Source organism: Mobula hypostoma, chromosome 4 (assembly GCF_963921235.1).
Source record: "Mobula hypostoma chromosome 4, sMobHyp1.1, whole genome shotgun sequence".
NCBI lineage: Eukaryota > Metazoa > Chordata > Chondrichthyes > Myliobatiformes > Myliobatidae > Mobula > Mobula hypostoma.
This window is the reverse complement of record NC_086100.1, coordinates 177512153-177535186: the sequence shown is the minus strand read 5'-3', so window position 1 is coordinate 177535186 and position 23034 is coordinate 177512153. Positions and strand designations below refer to the sequence as shown.

Below are 23034 nucleotides of genomic sequence, written 5' to 3'. Positions count from 1 at the left end.
TGATGAGAGAGACCATGTTCTGGGTGGTCAGGGTCCTGTATCTGCTCTCTGATGGTAGTGATGAGAGAGACCATATTCTGGGTGGTCAGGGTCCTGTATCTGCTCTCTGATGGTAGTGATGAGAGAGACCATGTTCTGGGTGGTCAGGGTCCTGTATCTGCTCTCTGATGGTAGTGATGAGAGAGACCATGTTCTGGGTGGTCAGGGTCCTGTATCTGCTCTCTGATGGTAGTGATGAGAGAGACCATGTTCTGGGTGGTCAGGGTCCTATATCTGCTCTCTGATGGTAGTGATGAGAGAGACCATGTTCTGGGTGGTCAGGGTCCTGTATCTGCTCTCTGAAGGTAGTGATGAGAGAGACCATGTTCTGGGTAGTGGGATCTTTATTGATGGATACCACCTTTCTGAGGCGTCGCCTTTTGAAGATTTTTCGATGCCGGGGAGGCTGGTGCGCTTGGAGAAGTTGGTTGAGCTTACAACCCTCTGCAGATTTTTTTTCTGATCCTGGGCAGTGGCCTCTCCATACCAGGCTGTGATGCAGCCAGCTAGACTGTGTTACATATAGTCACAAAATCTAGTCATAATATTTAACTTTAACATAATTTTTTACTGTGCCATGGCCTGTTCTTCATCAAGTTATGGTATTGTTGCACTGTTGTAACTATATGTTATAATTATGTGGTTTTTGTTAGTTTTTCAGTCTTGGTCTGTCCTGTATTTTTGTGATATCACACCGGAGGAATATTGTATCATTTCTTAATGCAAGCATTACTAAATGACAATAAAAGAGGACTGCGTGTCCTCATAATCTAATCTAATCTAATCTAAATAATTTAAGTGAATAAATCACATTACTCCCGGTGAATCTAATTTAGTGTTCGGCGTCTACAGTTCTACTAGGACACGAGATTATGCCGGTGTCAGTCGTGTCAATTTACCATTTTACAGTTTAGTAGACCTTTAAGACTGTGAATGGACTCTGAACGTGTTCTCCCTGGAAGCATGGTACAAGTACAGACTTGATTAGAGGATGAAATGGCGACAAGGATGGCCATCGTAAAGTGAAATGTCAGATACTGTGGGATCGTGCTTAATTCAGATTGGGTACGGAAATCTTTGAATGACGAGGAACATCAAGGACGTTCCCGTAGATTTGTGTATAATTCTACACGGCGTCTGTCATGGATCCTATTCTGCACAAATAATTTCACTAAAAGACTCCTTGTCTTACCCCATAGATGGATCTCCAAAATATCTACCCAGCCGCAATTCACAATTAACTGTTATGTCAGAATGATCTTTCGGACGCTGCATGCAGCCACCTAACCAGGAATACGCTCCGAAAATGGATTAGCACAAGTGTCCACTTGTAATTTTTTATATGTCCTTGTTTTGACAGGAACGTCCTTTGCCCGCCTTTGAATAATCGATTATATTTAGGATATGTGAAACAACCCCCGGGAATGTGATTAGTCAAGCTTATCGGGCGCCTCTGCGGCAGAACCTAAAAATAAACCGTATGATCCTTTGAAACACACACAAAACGCTGAAGGAACTCAGCAGGCCAGGCAGCATCTCTGGAAAAGGGTAAGTAGTCGACGTTTCTGGCCGAGGCCAGTCAAAGACTGTTTACTCTTTTCCATTGAGGCCTGATGAAGGGTCTCGGCCCAAAACGTCGATTGTTTACTCTTTTCCCTAAAGTCCTGATGAAACGTCACGGCCCGACCGTGCGGACACCATCCAATCAAGGCCCAAAGTTCCTGAGATTGTAACAAGCAGGAGACCGGAGATGCTGGAAACACACGGAAAGCGGGGTAACACTGAACGAAGAACACAGTACAGTAACTTGATCACTAATTTAATTAGTTTCTGCCCACATTGTTGTGCTAAACCAATCAAATTACTGATCAAATGGCCAACTAACCGAACCTGCTCGTATCCTTCCAGTTCCCTCACATTATGTATCTATATAAATTTCTCTTAAAAGTCCCTAATGTATCTGCCTCTACCGTTCCGGAGATATTTATAGTTCATGTTTTTAATATCCTTAATATTTTGCTTCTGTGTCAGAACCTGCAACCAACCATCCTAACCGGTTCTGCTCCGATGTCTTATGGTCTTATAAAGGTAACGGGGAGAAGGCCGGGAAATGGGGTTGAGGAGGGGGGAAACGGGTCAGTCATGATTGAATGGTGGAGCAGACTCGATGAGCCAAATGGCCTAATTCTGCTCCTATGTCTTATGGTCTTATATTGTGATGATTGACCTGCCGGGATTAGTTTGCAGGGCATTTTATCGCGCCCGAAACAGACCTGGGTTTGAAAGGACGGATCATGAAAACACTTGCATCTCTTTCAACAACTTGCTGGAGGAATTCAACAGGTCGGGCAGCATCTGTGGAGGAAAATGGACAGTCAACAGTTCGTAGACAGAAATGGATAGTTAACATTTCGTGTTGAGACCCTTCACCTGCACTGAAGAGGAGGAAAGCTTCTTCAAAGTGGGCATACTTTGGCAGTGGAGAAGCGAAATGGGCGCGCAAGTGGCAGCAGGCGCCGGGACTGAGGAAGAAACCATCGAAAGTGCAACGTTCCTCCAACATCTTGTTTGCTCGTCCACGGTCCAAATGCAGGGTCTGCCCATCACTCTCCACAGGTAGCATCTGATCCGCTGAGTCCCAGGATTGTTGCTCTAGACTGCAGCTTCTCGAGTCGCTGGTGTCTATTTCAAACAGTCCTTCAGTTCCTCATTGTTCCCACACCTTCCCTGACTTGATTTTGACACCTATTGAGTACCTACGGTAGCAAACGGAATGGTTCATCTAAACAAGAAGTATAATTATTTAGTGATATTGGCATCGCTGGCCAGCGCATACTATTACTTGTTCAGTCTAGTTTCCCTTGAGAGGATGGCGGTGAGACCCGCCTTGGACTAACGCGGTAGCCTGTGCCATTGGGGAGTTCCAGGATTAAGACCCAGCGGGCATGAAGGGCGGACGGTATATTTCCAAGTCTGGACGGCGTGCGATTTGGAGAGCAGCCTGCAGATGGTGGTGTTCCGGTTCGCCGACTGCCCTCAACCTTCTTTCTGGGTGTTGGGGGTGTTATTGATGAGTCGAAAACAACATTTGACAATTTTTTTAAAATACAGTCCTTCAAGAAATTTTTAAAATATTATCATCAGCAGTAAACCGAGGCAGACTAATGCATTCATCAGTTTCAAAGGCTGACGGAATGCTGATTTTGGAGCGCATAGTTCTCTAAACAGGAGTTTTTCAGACATATTTGCATAAAAATTAGGTGTGCTGATCACGTGGGCCAGGACTGGCGGCTGAATGGTGCCGAGGGTTAAAGATCTGCGTGGTTTCTCAGATGTGTCTGTGTTTTCCCTTCATAGCAAAACCCCCTCTGATTTTCAGTCAGAAACATCCTGTCGGCTGGACAAAATGGTATTCCTCCGATGTATCTGCATTCTGATCTGTTGGATGCGTCGTAAGTAGAAACCCTCTTTTTACATTTTCATTGACCAGTTCCGTTTGTGCCACGGGGTGCTGGGGATCCAAGTCATGTATAATCGTGTAGTCAGGCCATTCGGTCCATCGTCCTGTGCAGGCGCTTCTAAAGAGTTACTGATTAACGACAGCGCTTGCCTCTGTCGCCAGCCTCCCAAGAGTTAATGCTGAATCGGTATTTGCTGATCTATAGAGAAAGAATCAAGAATAAGGGCGGGAAGACTTGTGAATAATCTGCAATTCTGGAATTAAATCGAACGTGTTCGCTTTCTGACCAGGGGCGCAGTTCGAGCCGATCCTGGACCAGTATCCCGCTGAAATACTTGTGGTCAAAGGAGGAAAGCTGGAATTGACCTGCGCTGCGAATGAGCCTCTCGGTCGGTTGGCTTGGTACAGGATAGACGAGAACTCTGTATCACATTTTGTGATCTCAATGAATGTCATGGATAAAATACAGCGGGGATATGGGATAGATGAACGTTTCACGTCCGTCAAAACCAACTTTCGTTCAAAATTCAGCTTAGTAATTAAAAAGGCGCAACCTACGGACAACGGCACCTATCACTGTATGATGAAGCAGCAGGATAAAGTGCACCTCGGAGCTGGAAGTGTGGTGACTGTAGGTAAGGAGACCTTCATCTGCATGCCATTAACGACGTCAACACACACACACACACACTCTCACACACACACACACACACACACACACACTCCACAGATACACACACACACACTCTCACACACACACACACACACTCCACAGATACACACACACACACACACAAGGTTATCCAGTGTAAGCGAAATAACCTTTAACGACCCTCAGCCCTCAGTGGACCAGGCATCTTTTGTGTAAAGAACTGACTAATCTTCAAGTTCAACTTCAAGTTTATGGTCATTCAACCGTATACATCTGTACCGCCAAAAGAAGCAACGTTTCTGGTTCCTACAACACACATCAAAGTTGCTGGTGAACGCAGCAGGCCAGGCAGCATCTGTAGGAAGAGGTGCAGTCGACGTTTCAGGCCGAGACCCTTCGTCGACTGCACCTCTTCCTACAGATGCTGCCTGGCCTGCTGCGTTCACCAGCAACTTTGAAGTGTGTTGCTTGAATTTCCAGCATCTGCAGAATTCCTGTTGTTTGCGTTTCTGGTTCCTAACCTGGATCTAACTTTTCTGGTCCGTAATCTGCTATTAGACAATTTATAACATAATTACAGAGGCCGACTGCATACCTTAGTAATATTACCTTTGGCATTTTTTTTCTCAAGCATTTGTCCTAGTAATTGCAAAATAAAATCTGTGATTATTAATCTATTAAACACCCGGAAACCCAAAGTTTATTCTAATTGCATGGGTTCTAACCGGGTTTGAATTGATAGTGGTTTGTTAATGTTGTTCTGGTTACCGGATACGGATTATGAGAGAAGTTGGTATCTTCACTTGCAAGCATTCTCTAAGTCCAACAAAAGCAGTTGAGCTCTAGTGTTGTTGGGCTTTTGTGGCAGACATTACAGAGGAAATCTCACAAGATGGTGTTTCTTTCAGTTCCAGAGAAAGCGATAGTTGTAACTTCACCGCCTACAACTACAACTGCAACAACTCTCAAAATCATTCGGCACAAACACCCGCTGCATAACAAGAAGAAATGGGAAAAAAATGGTAAGACTGTTGTCTAACTGCAGACATTGAAACGACCAGGGAGATGTTTTCATAAGCACAAAGACATTCTACAAATGCTGGAGGAACTCGATCGACGTTTCGCGCCGAGACTATTTATCAGAACTCGGCCCGAAACGTTGACTGTTTATTCCTCCCCATAGATGCTGCCTGCCCTGCTGAGTTCCTCCAGCATGTTATGTGCGTTACTCTGGATTTCCAGCATCTTCAGAATCTCTCGTGTTTGCAGATGCTGAAAATCCAGAGTAACAAGCTCAAAATGCTGGAGACACTCAGCAGGTCAGACAGCGTCAACACAGGGTAAGAGAGAGTCGACATTTCGGGTCTAGGTCCGTCATTTCTCCCCATAAATGCTGCCTGACCAGCTGAATCCCTCCAGCATTTTAAGGGAGATGGTTCCGCTAAGGCTATCTTCTTACTAGAAATACACGTGTTGGGTTTGATTTAAATTCGTATAGTCCAATTGACTGGTGCCTGATCATATTGTCAGCGAGCAAGGCTCTGATCTCCCTCGGCAAAACAATGTAGGCGCAGAAACTTCAACTTGACATCAACTCGGCGCCAGGTGTTCAGGTTAATTCAAACGGAGACATTTCAAGTGTATCACTTTGATTTAGAGTGAGTGAATCCTAGGGTGTCTCGTATATCTGTATTGCCTGAGTGTATTTATTCAAGGTGAGGTTCACCAGAAAGTGAAGGCAATTTGAAAATAAACGTTAAAATCGCTGGTCAGACAGCTTCCGCGGAGGGAGAAACTGGTTTTCGTTTTAGATCTTTGAACTTCGAACAGAGAACCCTTAGGGGCAACCCTTTCGCAATGTAACCCGCCTTTTCGCGTTTGTTTGGAGGCTTCGTTTGTAATTGGACTACTTAAGAAAGTTAAATTTATTTCACGGGCATGTCTTTTAAGTACAGTAGGGACGATAGTAACCTGCTACCCCAAAGCCTTTCAGTGGAAGCCCCCTGTCCCTAATCTCCTTGCTAATGATTTATAAAATAATGAAAATCTATTTCGCGCCACCGCGTAGCTCCCACTCCCGTCAGGTTTATGGAGTTACCCCCCTTCGCTCAATGGTTAAGCATCACTGATCATCCCGGATTTTTTTCTGAACCTCCCCAGTTTTATGCTGAAAAGCATTTATTGAATAGTAAATGCCTCCCTGCCCTGTCGTCATCATAAAATACCTTGCAGGTTACTGCACGAAACGATATTTGGATATAGCGATAATAGAACAAAGATCACCACAGCAGAGTACAGGTCCTTCCCTTATGTTATGCTGTCCTTTTAACCTACTCTAAGATCAATATAATCCTTCCCCTTATATAGCCCTCCACTTTTCTATTATCCATGTGACTATCTAGGAGTTTCTTCAATGTCTCTAATGTATTCACCTCTGCCACCACCCCTGGCTGGCCGTTCCACGCACCCGCCGTTCTCTGTGTAAACTTATCTCTGACATCCCCCTGTACTTTCCTCCAATCATTATAAATTTATGCCCCCTGGTATTAGCCATGTCCGCCCTGCGAAAAGTCTCTCGATGCTTTTTGTCATCCTGTACACCTCTCACCTCTCACCTCTCATCCTCCTTCGCTCCGAAAAGAAAACCCTGAGCTCGCTCAGCCGAATCTCGTAAGACATGACCTCCAGACCAGGTTTGTGCCTTCTTCCTATAATGAGGCCATCAGAACAGACACTATATTCCAAATGTTTTAGAGAGCTGCAGCATGGCCGCACCTGAAATCAATCGCCCGACTAACGAATGCCAGCACACCATACGCCTTCTTAACAATTATAGATCAAACCCGAGGTACAAACAGATCAGGCGGGTCTGTAAAGAGAGACGGGAGCGGTCGACCTTTCCAATGCAGTGACCCATCGCCTGAAGCCAGTTTGAATTTGTGTGGGATAAAAACATCATTAAGGGAATTCCTAAAACCCTATTACAACGTACTAACAAGGCAGTACGCAACACGCATGTGAGAATGATTGCAGTCAAGAGCAAGATACCTTTGAAAATTAGTGTTTTAATAAGATAATTTAAAGTACAAATCTAAATATGTATTTTTTTGATGAGGTGCTCTAATCTTGATCGAAAGAAGGGTGAACCCGGATTGAATAATCCATTTCAAATGGGGATTTGATACAAACAAACGAAGATAGGGGAAGCAACAAGTGCCGGCAAGAATACAAATCTCTAACCAGGGTTTTTTAGAGCTGCAACATTACCTCGTGGCTCTTGATTGAGTTCAGCAGTCAGGAGATAATGTGGCAGCTGCAGAAAACCCTGGTTAGACCACACTTGGAATATTGTATTCAGTTCTGGTCACCTCATTATAAGAAAGCTGTGGAAGCTTTAGAGAGGCTGCAGAGGATATAGTATATGGTGACATGTACTTGCTTTGGTAATACACTTACTTTGAACTTTGAACGCGTCTTAGTAGAGAAACGGCGAATATCATAATTAGATAGCCCACCTAATCATCCATATAAATATCATCTTTCCTTGTTGGCCCATTGACCCTGGATGAAGGGCAAGTGGCAACCAATAGGCATCTATTGGCAATGTATCCTGTTTGGGTCCTTTACACAACATGGTGACAGAAATAGCGCTGAAACTTTCCCTTCCCGGCATATTCCTGGGGCCCCAAGACTAGTGATTAGTTTACAAAAGTTACTAATTTGTAAATAAACAAAAACTAGTTATTAGTGATGATGACCACAAAGATATAGGGTTGTCTATTAGTATATCATCAGATGGCCAATCTGGGAACGACATAACTGGGATATTAGGAAAGATTCCCGTAGTGAAGGACGCTTGTGTGTGATTCTGTTTAACGTGGGAAATCTGATGCATGGGCAGCCACTAACGGTCCTTGACATATCAGGGGCAGGGTCAAGTAGCATGGAATGCAAGACGAGTGGGGTTCCTTTACTGCTGCTGCACGTTCACTGCCTTTATGATGTGTAATCATCTTCTGCCAGCTCCACTGTTGAGATCTTGGTTGGATTCGCCTTTATCTGGAACCTCTCCATTGACCCTCCTGCCTTGGGAGATTCTACTATGACCTAAACGGCAGATGGCAGAACTCCAGACGCCATTACTCCTGGGATCTCAGGAACTCACTAGCCTTTCCACCAAAATAAAGTGATGAAACTTAGATATCCTCAGATATATGCTGACTTAACCCAGTCTGTACTAAAGGCCATCACCTTTGACTCTTAAATGCCAACTGAAATGGTCTAACAAACCATCTAATTCAATGGCAAGTGGGCAATAAATTCTGTCCTTTCCAATAACACGCAGATCAATAAATAAGTAGCTAAACTTAGATACAAAACACAATCAATGGTTGTTCAATATATCCAGATTCTCTGCGGGTTGCTGTGACTTGTACAACGAACGCATTTGGAATGCACAGCCCAATGAACCTTCACTAGCACAAGCTGCTGGGTATATCTAAAATTTCTATTTTAAACTGTGCTTGAAAGTACAAATAACTTACTGTAAAATATTTTGTTGGACAATACTTATCATCCACTAACACCTAAATAGTGCAGTTTGAACTATTCCACATTTAGGCTGTGAATTTGATATACATGGATTGAACATAATTCATTGTAAAGCATGGTTAGATATACTGAGGTCCTAGAGGTTCTCTTTCAATAAAAAACGTACTTTCTTTATTGACTCCTAGTTAATCTCAGTTGAAAGGCCAGATATTATTGCATCATCAGTGTCCAGACAAAAGTGTACACACACTATAAGCAGGGAATTGTGGCAGACAGAGAAAATATAGAAGAATGAAGGAGTGGGACAAAATTTTGTTTGATTAACTAAGTTAAAGGTTTGTGTGTGGATTGTCTTGATACCACATGGCAGAGGCGTCAAAGCATCTTCGAAACATCTCTTTAGAACGGAGATTAGGTGGAATTTCTTTAGGTAGGTTAATTGTCATTCTCAACCCCATTTTTCTGCCTTCTCCCTGTAACATTTGATGCCCTTGCTAATCAAGAACCTATCAACCTCCATTTTAATTATACTCAACAACTTGCCCATTCACAGCCCTCTGTGGAAATTAATTCCACAGATTCACCACCCTCTGGCTAAAGAAATTCTTTCTGGTCTCTGTTTTAAAAGGAATGTCAATGTATTCTGTACACCTACCTCAACCATTTCCCCATGGCAGTCTGTCCCATATACTGACCACCCACTGGATGAAAAGGTTGCCCTTCAGGTTCCTATTAAACTTCTACCCTCTCACTTTAACCTGCAGTAGGCTAAAGTTCTTGATTCCCCAAATCTGGGGAAAAAGACTGTGCGCATTGAGCCTTCTATGGTCTTAATGGTTTTATACACCATATTCTCCAACACCCCAATGAATAAAATCCCTACCTATTCAACCTTTCTCCATAACTCAGTCCCTCAACTCCCGGCAACATCCTGGTAAATCTCTGCTGCACTAATTCCAAGTTAATTGCATCTTCCCTTTGGCAGGGTGACCAAAACTGAACAAAATTTGCATAGATACTGCTCGATCTGTTGAGTGTAATCACCAGGTTCTATTGTTTAGTTGTCGGGTCCAGTGTCAAGAAAATTGCATTCCTGACTAGGTTTACTAATAACTTGAGTAGTACGTACCAGAGTCAAAGAGTTAACGGAGCTTTAAATGGGCAACCACCATTTCTGTAAAAACCCGAAAGTTCTTTATATTTGAAGGGCTCTGCTGTAAATTGCGTCATTTCATCACATTGTTCCAATGCATTCTTCTGGGGGAAAGAATCAGCCTTGTGGTCCAACTGCTTATCCACAGTCATAGAAACATAGAAACATAGAAAATAGGTGCAGGAGTAGGCCATTCGGCCCTTCGAGCCTGCACCGCCATTTATTATGATCATGGCTGATCATCCAACTCAGAACCCTGCCCCAGCCTTCCCTCCATACCCCCTGACCCCCGTAGCCACAAGGGCCATATCTAACTCCCTCTTAAATATAGCCAATGAACTGGCCTCAACTGTTTCCTGTGGCAGAGAATTCCACAGATTCACCACTCTCTGTGAAGAAGTTTTTACTAATCTCTGTCCTAAAAGGCTTCCCCTTTATCCTCAAACTGTGACCCCTCGTTCTGGACTTCCCCAACATCGGGAACAATCTTCCTGCATCTAGCCTGTCCAATCCCTTTAGGATTTTATACGTTTCAATCAGATCCCCCCTCAATCTTCTAAATTCCAACGAGTACAAGCCCAGTTCATCCAGTCTTTCTTCATATGAAAGTCCTGCCATCCCAGGAATCAATCTGGTGAACCTTCTTTGTACTCCCTCTATGGCAAGGATGTCTTTCCTCAGATTAGGGGACCAAAACTGCACACAATACTCCAGGTGTGGTCTCACCAAGGCCTTGTACAACTGCAGTAGTACCTCCCTACTCCTGTACTCGAATCCTCTCGCTATAAATGCCAGCATACCATTCGCCTTTTTCACTGCCTGCTGTACCTGCATGCCCACTTTCAATGACTGGTGTATAATGACACCCAGGTCTCGTTGCACCTCCCCTTTTCCTAATCGGCCACCATTCAGATAATAATCTGTTATCCTATTTTTGCCACCAAAGTGGATAACTTCACATTTATCAACATTAAATTGCATCTGCCATGAATTTGCCCACTCACCCAACCTATCCAAGTCACCCTGCATCCTCTTAGCATCCTCCTCACAGCTAACACTGCCACCCAGCTTCGTGTCATCCGCAAACTTGGAGATGCTGCATTTAATTCCCTCATCCAAGTCATTAATATATATTGTAAACAACTGGGGTCCCAGCACTGAGCCTTGCGGTACCCCACTAGTCACTGCCTGCCATTCTGAAAAGGTCCCGTTTATTCCCACTCTTTGCTTCCTGTCTGCTAACCAATTCTCTATCCACATCAATACCTTACCCCCAATACCGTGTGCTTTAAGTTTGCACACTAATCTCCTGTGTGGGACCTTGTCAAAAGCCTTTTGAAAATCCAAATATACCACATCCACTGGTTCTCCCCTATCCACTCTACTAGTTACATCCTCAAAAAATTCTATGAGATTCGTCAGACATGATTTTCCTTTCACAAATCCATGCTGACTTTGTCCGATGATTTCACTGCTTTCCAAATGTGCTGTTATCACATCTTTGATAACTGACTCCAGCAGTTTCCCCACCACCGATGTTAGGCTAACCGGTCTATAATTCCCCAGTTTCTCTCTCCCTCCTTTTTTAAAAAGTGGGGTTACATTAGCCACCCTCCAATCCTCAGAAACTAGTCCAGAATCTAACGAGTTTTGAAAAATTATCACTAATGCATCCACTATTTCTTGGGCTACTTCTTTAAGCACTCTGGGATGCAGACCATCTGGCCCTGGGGATTTATCTGCCTTTAATCCCTTCAATTTACCTAACACCACTTCCCTACTAACATGTATTTCGCTCAGTTCCTCCATCTCACTGGACCCTCAGTCCCCTACTATTTCTGGAAGATTATTTATGTCCTCCTTAGTGAAGAGAGAACCAAAGTAATTATTCAATTGGTCTGCCATGTCCTTGCTCCCCATAATCAATTCACCTGTTTCTGTCTGTAGGGGACCTACATTTGTCTTTACTAGTCTTTTCCTTTTTACATATCTACAAAAGCTTTTACAGTCAGTTTTTATGTTCCCTGCCAGTTTTCTCTCATAATCCTTTATCCCCTTCCTAATTAAGCCCTTTGTCCTCCTCTGCTGAACTCTGAATTTCTCCCAGTCCTCAGGTGAGCCACTTTTTCTGGCTAATTTGTATGCTTCTTCTTTGGAATTGATACTATCCCTAATTTCTCTTGTCAGCCACGGGTGCACTACCTTCCTTGATTTATTCTTTTGCCAAACTGGGATGAACGATTGTTGTAGTTCATCCATGCAATCTTTAAATGCTTGCCATTGCATATCCACCGTCAATCCTTTAAGTGTCATTTGCCAGTCTCTCTTAGCTAATTCGCGTCTCATACCTTCAAAGTTACCCCTCTTTAAGTTCAGAACCTTTGTTTCTGAATTAACTATGTCACTCTCCATCTTAATGAAGAATTCCACCATATTATGGTCACTCTTACCCAAAGGGGCCTCTCACGACAAGATTGCTAATTAACCCTTCCTCATTGCTCAAGACCCAGTCCAGAATAGCCTGCTCTCTAGTTGGTTCCTCAACATGTTGGTTCAAAAAACCATCCCTTGTACATTCCAAGAAATCCTCTTCCTCAGCACCTTTACCAATTTGGTTCACCAATCTACATGTAGATTGAAGTCACCCATTATAACTGCTGTTCCTTTATTGCACACATTTCTAATTTCCTGTTTAATACCATCTCCAACCTCACTACTACTGTTAGGTGGCCTGTACACAACTCCCACCAGCGTTTTCTGCCCCTTAGTGTTACGCAGCTCTACCCATATCGATTCCACATCTTCCCGGCTTATGTCCTTCCTTTCTATTGCGTTAATCTCCTCTTTAACCAGCAACGCCACCCCACCTCCTTTTCTTTCATGTCTATCCCTCCTGAATATTGAATATCCCTGAACGTTGAGCTCCCATCCTTGGTCACCCTGGAGCCATGTCTCTGTGATCCCAACTATATCATAATCATTAATAACAATCTGCACTTTCAATTCATCCACCTTGTTACGAATGCTCCTTGCATTGACACACAAAGCCTTCAGGCGCTCTTTTATAACTCTGTCAGCCCTTATACAATTATGTTGAAAAGTGGCCCTTTTTAATGCTTGCCCTGGATTTGTCAGCCTGCCACTTTTACTTTTCTCCTGAGTACTTTTTGCTTCTACCCTCACTTTACACCCCTCTGTCTCTCTGCACTAGTTCCCATCCCCCTGTTGTGAACTAACCTCCTCACACCTAGCCTCTTTAATTTGATTCCCACCTCCCAAACATTCTAGTTTAAAGTCACCTCAGTAGCCCTCGCTAATCTCCCTGCCAGGATATTGGTCCCCCTAGGATTCAAGTGTAACCCGTCCTTTTTGTACAGGTCACGCCTGCGCCAAAAGAGGTCCCAATGATCCAAAAACTTGAATCCCTGCCCCCTGCTCCAATCCCTCAGCCACGCATTTATCCTCCACCTCATCGCATTCCTACTCTCACTGTCACGTGGCACAGGCAGTAATCCCGAGATTACTACCTTTGCGGTCCTTTTTCTCAACTCCCTTCCTAGCTCCCTAAATTCTCCTTTCAGGACCTCATCCCTTTTCCTACCTATGTCATTGGTACCTATATGTACCACGACCTCTGGCTCCTCACCCTCCCACTTCAGGATATCTTGAACACGATCAGAAATATCCCGGACCCTGGCACCAGGGAGGCAAACTACCATCCGGGTCTCTGGACTGCGTCCACAGAATCGCCTATCTGACCCCCTTACTATCGAGTCCCCTATCACAACTACCCTCCTCTTCCTTGCCCTACCCTTCTGAGCTACAGGGCCAGACTCTGTGCCGGAGGCACGGCCACTGTCACTTCCCCCAGGTAAGCTGTCCCCCCCCAACAGTACTCAAACAGGAGTATCTATTGTTAAGGGGCACAGCCACTGGGGTACTCTCTATTACCTGACTCTTCCCCTTTCCCCTCCTAACCGTGACCCACTTGTCTGCCTCCCGTGGCCCCGGTGTGACCACCTGCCTGTAACTCCTCTCCATCAACTCCTCACTCTCCCTGACCAGACGAAGGTCATTTGCTGGGCATCTCACTGTACTGGGCACTGTTAACATAACTCTTCCTGTTTCTCCAGAGTATGTCTGCGACTGGCCTATCTGGGCATCACTGGCTGCCTTCAACATTCTGCTCATCATTTCCATCCTTTTTGTCTTCATCCATCATAAGAATAAGTGTAAGTCTTGATATTAGCCTTTGACGTTAAGGACGTTGTTATACACTCAGTGGCCACTTTATTAGACACCTCCTGCACCTAATAAAGTGGCCAATGAGCAACATTCTCTCTAATTTTTTTATAGCTGCTCGGACCAACCATTGTTTTGAGCAGGAAGTTTTTACACTGCCTGAAAATAGTGCGGCACTTTAAATGTAATATGCATACTATAAATATCTAGAATGAAAATTGAAAAAATTACATACTTTTGATTTTATTTACTTATTTACGGAAGGGAATAGTGAAATACAGTACAACAAAGAACATTTTTCACAAATTGTAAACTTTTCCCAAGTTAAGTCTAGTTTCAGCTGCGCGGCAACAAAGGCTATGTGCGCGGAAACGTTTCCGTTACTGCGCGGCCACGTTCTCGCGCAGCTTAGAGGGAACAGTAGCAATGGGTGAATGTTCGTGGTCTTCTGCCGCTGTAACCCATCCACTTCAAGGTGCGACGTATTGTGCGTTCAGAGGTGTTCTTCTGTACGCTACTGTTGTAACATATGGTCATTTGAGTTACTATCGCCTTCCTGTCAGTTTGAACTGGTCTAGCCATTTTCCTCTGACCTCTCTATTTACAGAGAACTGTCGCTTACTGGATGTTTCTTTTGTTTGTTCTTCGCACAATTCTCTGTAAACTCTGGATTGTTCTGCATGAAAATCTCAGGAGATCAGCATTTTCTGAGATACCCAAACAACGCTGTCTGCCACCAAGAATGATTCCACGGTCAAAGTCACTTAGATCTCATTTCTTCCTCATTCTGAGGTTTGGACTGAACAACTGAACCTCTTGACCGTGCGCTTGTGCATTGAGTTTCTGCCACATGATTGGCCGGCTAGATATTTGCATGAAGGAGCAGGTGTACAGATATAGTTATAAGGTGGCCAGTTTACTCAAGGGATCTCCGTTTCTCTTTCCTCCGTAGATTACCGAAGGCGATGTCCCCACCAGTTTCGCAAGGGATAAGGAAGGAAAATGCCGCGGGACTCTCAGTGAATGGCCGGGCGGGAGGGAGGGATGGTGCATCTGCCCATGGACTCTGCGTTGTATCACTTTTACTGCAATTTTACCAGAAGCCTGCCCACTCCCCGGGCAGGGTCTCTTGATGTATTGTCTCTCACATTCTGCATTACACTCTGATCGATTAAACTTAAGGAATCTACGGATACTTTAGGAAGTTAAAAGGAAGCTGCCGCGCTGTTTTAAATCCCGACCTACGTAGTTTAGAAATGACGGCGAGTCCGGGAAAATGCAACTGTACATTAAAACTAATAGAAAATTGTTTTAAAATAGAATATTCCACTACAAAAGTGATGTGCATTTGATTGGTGTGTACACGGAGGGATCTAACACCCTGCTACTTAATATCCCACGCCGAAGGACACAATGCTAGGTCCCGAGGTCGAGACAAAGTTTGCCTTAACAAACGGAGAGAGCGCGCAGAACGGCACAGCACAGGACAGGCTCTTCGAACCGCCATGTCTGTGCAAACTATGGTGCAATTTAATTTAATCCCATCTGCCCGCACGTAGACTATATCCCTCCATTCCTTCTTCGTGTCCCCGTCTAATGGCTCTTTAACGTTGCTATTCCATGAGACCATAAGGCATAAGGAGCAGAACCAGGCCATTCAGCACATCGGGTCTGCTCCGCCATTCCATCATGGCTGAGTTATTACTCCCCTCAGACCCATTCTCTTCCCAACTCCCCGTCACCTTTGACACCCTGACTGATCAAGAACCTATCAGCTTCCGCTTTAAATATACCCAAAGGCTTACCATCCGCAGCTGTCTGTGGCAATTTTTCACAGGTTCGCCACCCTCTGCCGAAAGAAATTCCTCCTCGTTGCTGTTCTAAGTGGATGTCCGTCTATTCTTAGGCTGTGCTCTCTGGTCCCAGACTCTCCCGCTATAGGAAACATCCTCTCCACATCCACGCTGTCTAAGCCTTTCAATATGTGATAGATTTCAATGAGATCCCCAGCCCCCCCAACCACCACCACACTTACAGGTATTCTTCTAAACTCCAGTGAGTACAGGCCCAGAGCTCTGCATATGTTAACCCTTTCATTCCTGGGATTATTCTTGTGAACTTCCTCTGGGACCCTCTCTTCAATGCCAGCACATCTTTTCTGCGATAAGGGGTCCAAAACTGTTCACAATACTGTACTCTGTGCAGTCTGACCAATGCCTTATAAAGACTCAGCATTACATCCTTGATTTTATGTTCTAGTCCTCTCAAAGTGAATACTAACATTACATTTGCCCTCTTTACCACTAATTCAACCTGCAAGTTAACCTTTTGGGAATCCTGCATGAGGTCTCTGAAGTCCTTTTGCACCTCCAATTTTTGAATTCTCCCCATTTAGAAAAGGTCTACACCTTTATTCCTTCCTCTAAATTGCATGAAAATACACTTCCATACACTATATTCTATCTGCCACTTCTTTGCCCCCAATCTGTCTAAACTCTTCTATAGACTCCCTTCTTCCTCAACACTACTTGCCCCTCCAACAATCTTTGAATCATCTGCAAACTTGGCCACAAAGCCATCAATTCTGTCATCCAAATCATTGACATATAATGTGAAAAGAAGTGATCCCAACACTGACACGTGCAGAGCACCACTAGGTCATCGGCAGCCAACTAGAAAAGGCCCTCTTTATTCCCACTTCTTGTCTCCTGCCAGTCAGACAATCTTCCATCCATATTGATATCTTTCCTGTAATACCGTAGACTCTTATCAAGTTCAGCAGCCTCAAATGCCCTCTGAAAATCCAAGTATAAAACACCTACTGACTCTCCTTTGTCTATCCTGCCTGTTATTTCCTCAAAGAATTCCATCAGATTTGTCAGGCAAGATTTCCCCTTCAGGAAACCTTGCTGACTTTGGCCTATTTTATCATGTGCCTCCAAGTACCCCAAAACCTCATTCCATCTGCTTCTTCCTTTCTGTTGGTTGTGTGTTCAAGGTATTGACCAAGTTCTCTGTAAAATCTCACCTCCTATACCTTCTTTAAACTTACCTGCTTGCTCCCGTAGAGCTTTTCTCTCTGGTATTTAACATTTCCACCTGGGGGATATGGTCATATCACAACTTGTCCTAAGTCTGTAAGGGTTTGCTGTTAGAGCTCTATTACAGTCCACAGCGCACTTCTGAAGTGGATAACTAATGCTTTGTTAAAAATGCAGTTCCCCTGAAAAATAAAGAATTTTTGTCTTTTTAATTACGTTGATTGAGATAAAAATAAATTTACCAGCAACACTAGCTGAGACAACTGGTGTCCCAAGATCTAAATGCCTACATCAGGGAATAGACAGACACAGCCCATCTATGAGAAAATTGACCATTTTTAATTGGACTGGAAGCTAAACTCAGCCGAAGAGAATTTTAACTTAGAGGTACAGCACAGTAACTGCTCCTTCCAACCCAGTGGGCCTGCACTGTACCTCTAGATTAAGCCAACTGCTGTGCTGCCATGCGCCCCACAATTGCCCAGCTCCAGCCAAAATAAATTCTGAAATTTAAAAACAAAGAAAGAGCAAAGACGAGATCTGAATTAAAAACAGAAAATGCCAGAAATGAAGTCAATGTTTCAGGTCAATGATCTGAAATTACTGGACTTTCAGTTTCTTTAGTGTTGATGGAAGTTCCTGAGAGGTTTTTTCCTCACATTGATGGTGGTTGCACATTAACAATAATTCATGAGATGTGAGGAACAACCAAACTTCCTGCCCTTCTTTATAATTGTCGGCTTTTTTGGCCTCCTTCTGTTTCCCAGTCTTTTCTCTGTTGTTCTCTCTTTCTCACCTTTGGGCAGAGGGGTTTGAATCTCTGGAATTCCCTACCGCAGAAGATTATGGAGCCAGATTCATTGGGAGGGGGACAATGTTACTTGAAAAAAGTAATAGATAATCTTTTATTTAAAGGATCAGGGAATTGAGAGCTTTGGGGGAACTGGAACAGATAAGGAGGTGGAACATTGGACAGATCATATTGAATGCCAGGACAGACTTGAGGGGCTGAATGGCCTACACCTGCTCCTATTTCCTTTTATTGTCTTATGTTTTCCTTTTCCCAGTGTTGGCAGTATTGTACAATAACAAATTATAGAGTCATACAGCCTGGAAACAGGCTCTTCGGTGCAACTCATCCCTGCCAAGCTAGATCCACTGTCACCCATTAAACTAAACTGGTCCTAATTGCCTGTTCTTGATGCGTATCCCCCAAACCTTTCATCTCCGTGTACCTGTCCAAGTGACTATTGTACATGCTTCCTCCAATTCTCCTGGCAGCCCACTCCACGTATGCACTGGCCTCTGTGTGAAAGGGTTTCCCACCCGCCCCCTTCCAGCTCCTGACAAATTTTTACCCCTTGGTCCTTGGTTCCACAATACTGCAGCGATGGGGAGTGGTGAAATCAGCACACTGATGCGTTACACCAACCCTGCCCACTTCCTCCGTACCAGAACACTTAATTACATTCATTGTCAATGTATGCCAAACTACCCTTACACCAGAGGGCTTTAGTTTGAGAGACTGGGAAACAGAGGTTTGGATGTCATATTTCAGTTCTACAGACCCATGGTTAGATGCAAGCTGGATATAGACACTCAGTAGTCACTTTATTAGGTACAGGAATGGAACCCGGTGTGGTCCTCTGCTGCTGTAGCCCAAACACTTCAAGGTTTGATATGTTGTCCATTCAGAGGTGCTCTTCTGCACGCCATCAATGTCACATCTGGTCATTTGAGTTCCTGTCACCCTCCTGTCAGCTTGAATCACTCTGGCCATTCGGCACTGATGTCTTTCATTCACAAGGCACTTTCACCCACAAAACTGCCATTCACTGGATGTTTTTTTTTGTTTTTCATAAACTCTAGAGACTGTTATGCATGAAATCCCCAGGAGATCAGCAGTTCCTGAGATACTCACACCACCCTGTCTGGCACCAACAATCACTCCACAGTCAAAGTCACTTAAATCACATTTCATGCCCATTCTGACGCTTAGTCTGAACGTCTTGACATTATCTGCATGCTTAAGCATTGAGTTGCTGCCACAACTCGATGGTTAGATATTTGCATTAATGTGCAGGTGTACCTAACAAAGTGGCGACTGAGATACAATACCAGATAACAATGGTATCACAAAGAATTACTTTTTGAGGACAGCTGTGTAAGCTTTGCTTCTATTAGTTTGTGTTCAGAAAGGAATTAATTCAGTGGGTAGCAAAAAAAAAATTAATTTTTATGGAATGGAAATCAAGCCTACATGTTACGTGTCTTTGGGGTAAAACAAGTTAAAACCTCCCAGAAATCATGGATAGGAACAGGTGTAGAGGTTGAGAAGGTAAAGGAAGCTAGCTATAGCATACACCAAAATTGGATGAGCATCAGTAAAACTGAATTGAAATACGAGTTAACGGAGACACCCAACACCTTGCAGCTGCTGGAGATCTTGAGCAACACAGCAAAATTCTGCAGGGAATCAACAGGCAGCACTCATGGTGAGCCCAAAATAGCAACTGGTTATTTTCCTCTACAGATGCTGCCTGACCTGCTGAGCTCCTCCAGCATTTTATGTGTGTTGTTGAAAAATTAACGGGACTGAAAGGTGAGAAATCCCTGAATCCCAAGTATTTGAAGGAGCTGAAATTTTGAAAAATAATAACTATTGTCTTCCAAAATTTCATAGATTTCAAAATTTCCATTGGTTGACAGGTAACAAGTGCAACACCACTATTTAACAAGGGAGGGAGAGAAAAGTGGGAAATACATTTGTATGTATAGGAGAGTAAAGAAAATTAGGGGATAAGAATTGATAAAGTGGACAGACAGTGCCTCTTTCCTAGGGCAAAAATGGCTAATAGGAGAGGGAATAACTTTAAGGTAATTGTGCAAAGTATGGTTGTGGGGGAGGGGTGTCAGAGGTATGATTTTTACACACGTGATGGCAAATGCATTGAACACACTGCTGGAGACAGATACAAGAGGAACATTTAGCAGACATTAGATGGGCACAAGGATGAAAGAAAATATTGAGAGCTTTGTGGGAGGGAAGCATTAGATTGATTTTGGAGGCTTGCACAACATTGTTGGCTGAAGGGCCTGCATTCCGCTGTAATGTTCTAGGTACAGACCTGTTAGTCCTGGATCCATGCTAAAGGAAATTCTGTAAAGGATGCTTTCTATCTGAAAAAAAATAGAACAACTCAGCAGGTTAGACAGCTTCTCTGGAAAGAGGAATAGTTAATGTTTTAGGCCAAAAACCCTTTATGGTCAAAGGGAATTTCTCTGATAGTGTGAAATAGTGTAGCCATTAAAGACAGTTAACCTCCCATGATGAGGCCACACTCCAGTTGGAGGAACACTTCATATTGCAACCTTGTGGCATGAACAACGATTTCTCTAACTTCCAGCAATTTGTCTCCCTCCCCTTCTCTCTATTCCATTCCTCACTAGGCTCCTCTTCTCACCTGCTCATGGCCACCCCGCTTCTTCCATGGGATTCATTGTCCTCTTCTGTCAAATCCCTTCTTCTTCAGCCCTCCATCTTTTTCACCTAATACCTCCCAGTTTCTTACTCCCCCAGCACTCCCCCCCACCCCCGTCGCCAGCCTTCCCCCTCAACTGGCTTCACGTGTCACCTGCCAGCTTGTACTTCTTCACCTTCCCCCACCTTCTTATTCTTGGCCTGAAACATTGACTGTCTGTTCCCCTGCCTGACTCGCTGAGCTCCTCCAGCATTTTGTTTAGGCTCCTTTGTCTGTGCAATGTGTCACTAATGTCATGATATTCAGGCAGCACGGTAGTGTAGTGGTCAGCGCAACGCTTTACAGGTTCAATTCCCGCCAGTCGCTGCCCGTGAAATTGGAGGTAGCTGGGCAGCTCGGCTCGAAGAGCTGGAAAGGCCTATTCTGCCCTGTATCTCAATAAATGTCAGAAATGAAGAAGGGAGGAAGGAGGAATGGCCAGCAAAAACAACCGGTTGGTGGACTTGTGGTGGAGTTTTCTATTATTAAGGTCATTCTGACCCTATTAGCACAAATTTTATTAAGTACCATTAACATTGCTCCAATGAATGCAGAAAGCAAACATTTTCTTCAGTTTTGATGCTACTTTGACCTGTTTTTTTTATTATTGTTGTAAAAGTTCATCTTTTATCATAGCTTTGTTTTCAGACCCTTTGACATAAATTTAAAAGACCACACTTCATACAGATTGAACCATCAGATTACTCACAGCAGCCAGCAGCTACTGCGGAGAAAAAAGACCGTGTTCTTTCACCCACCAGTTATATGATTCAAGATTCAAGTTTATTTATCACGTATACATTGAAACGTATACATTTGTGATAACACCTGAGGGTTTGCTGGGGGCAGCTTGCAGGGGTCATAGCCCGGCACCAACACAGTATGCCCAATATAAGGTTTGTTATCTACTTCTGTACGCCAGTGATCCAATACCAGAGGAAATCTTATGAATATTGAGACCCACCAATACCATGTGTACCTTTCTGGGGGACGGAGGAACAGATACTCTTGAAATCAGGTACATCACGTTCCCAAGCAAGAGAAAATGTGCAGATGCTGGAAATCCAAGCAACACACATCAAAGTTGCTGGTGAATGCAGCAGGCCAAGCAGCATCTCTAGGAAGAGGTACAGTTGAGGTTTCAGGCCGAGACCCTTCGTCAGGACTAACTGAAGGAAGAGCTAAGAGCTAAGGGTCTCGGCCTGAAATGTCGACTGTACCTCTTCCTACAGATGCTGCCTGGCCTGCTGCATTCACCAGCAACTTTGATGTGTGTTGCTTGATTTTCCAGCATCTGCAGAATTCCTGTTGTTTGCGAACGCAAAATGCAAACTGGATTCTGCATTTTAAAGGCATGAAGGGTGAACATGGAGCGAAATTATAATAGAAATGAGCCTGTATGATGTTTTCCTGCACATGTAGAGATTATTATTGCAATAGTTTGTTATTGTTTCAGGATTGAGTATCAGCTCAAGAACAAAGCATTCATGTCCTCTTTCGGCTCTGACATGTCTCTGATTCTGTTTCGTCCTGAATATATTTCCACCCACCCTGCGTGTATTGAAACCCCAGAACAGTAAAGCTAAAACCCCCTGGAGGAAATAAATCATGATATGATTTCTTCCATTTTCCAAGACAGAGGCTGTTTCTTTTCATTTATGTATTATTCAGAGAAAATGCACTTATCAAGTTAGATTCGGATGAAAAGGGCACAGGAAAATGATTAGTTCTTTAGATTTAATGATAATGTGTTTACTTAATTGCTGTTAAACTACCTTTGGTTTATAATGTTGAGGAGAAAACAAATGGAATTCTTAAAACTCACTCGGCTGGCTAATGAGAAGCTTGTTTCTCCAGAAAGAGGGTGTAAATTCAAACTTTGAGATATCCTGTTCCGGAAGAAAATTAGGAAATATTTATTCAAGCTAAAGGCAATAGGAATCTAAGAATACAACTTTCAAAAGTCAAATTTACTGAATCAGTGACATATTTAAAGGTATTTGTTAGTTAGTGATGGATAATTAGAGATGTGTAATGGGAGCCAATTTAAATACCACAAATAATCCAATTAATTGCCTGGGAGCAGGTCTGAGAAGCTAAACATGTGGAAGAGTTACAGAGTCAGAAAATAATACATACGGAGGCAGATCTTTCAGCCCATACTATGCTGACCACAGTATGTACCAGGCTGGTCAGTTTCCCTCTAAACCCCTCCTAAGCATGTGTTTATACAAGTGTTTCGAAAGTTATTTTCTACCTGGCTCAACCACTTCCTCTGGCAGCTGGCTTCATATACGCACCACCCTCTGCATGAAGTTGTCTCGTAGATCCCTTTTAAATCTCTCACCTTAAACCTTTGCCCTGTAGTTTTTAGT

The 23034-nt window shown here is 43.6% G+C and overlaps 1 protein-coding gene across 1 annotated transcript; it reads left to right on the top strand.

The window, feature by feature from the left end:
- Nucleotides 1-1542: 1542 nt before the first annotated feature.
- Nucleotides 1543-21724, top strand: LOC134345815 (uncharacterized). Its single transcript, XM_063047077.1, has 6 exons — nt 1543-1814; nt 3397-3491; nt 3790-4134; nt 5060-5173; nt 13989-14087; nt 15050-21724. The coding sequence occupies exons 2-6, from the start codon at nt 3446-3448 to the stop codon at nt 15088-15090; spliced, it is 645 nt and encodes a 214-aa protein (XP_062903147.1). The 5' UTR covers nt 1543-1814; nt 3397-3445; the 3' UTR covers nt 15091-21724.
- Nucleotides 21725-23034: the final 1310 nt, after the last annotated feature.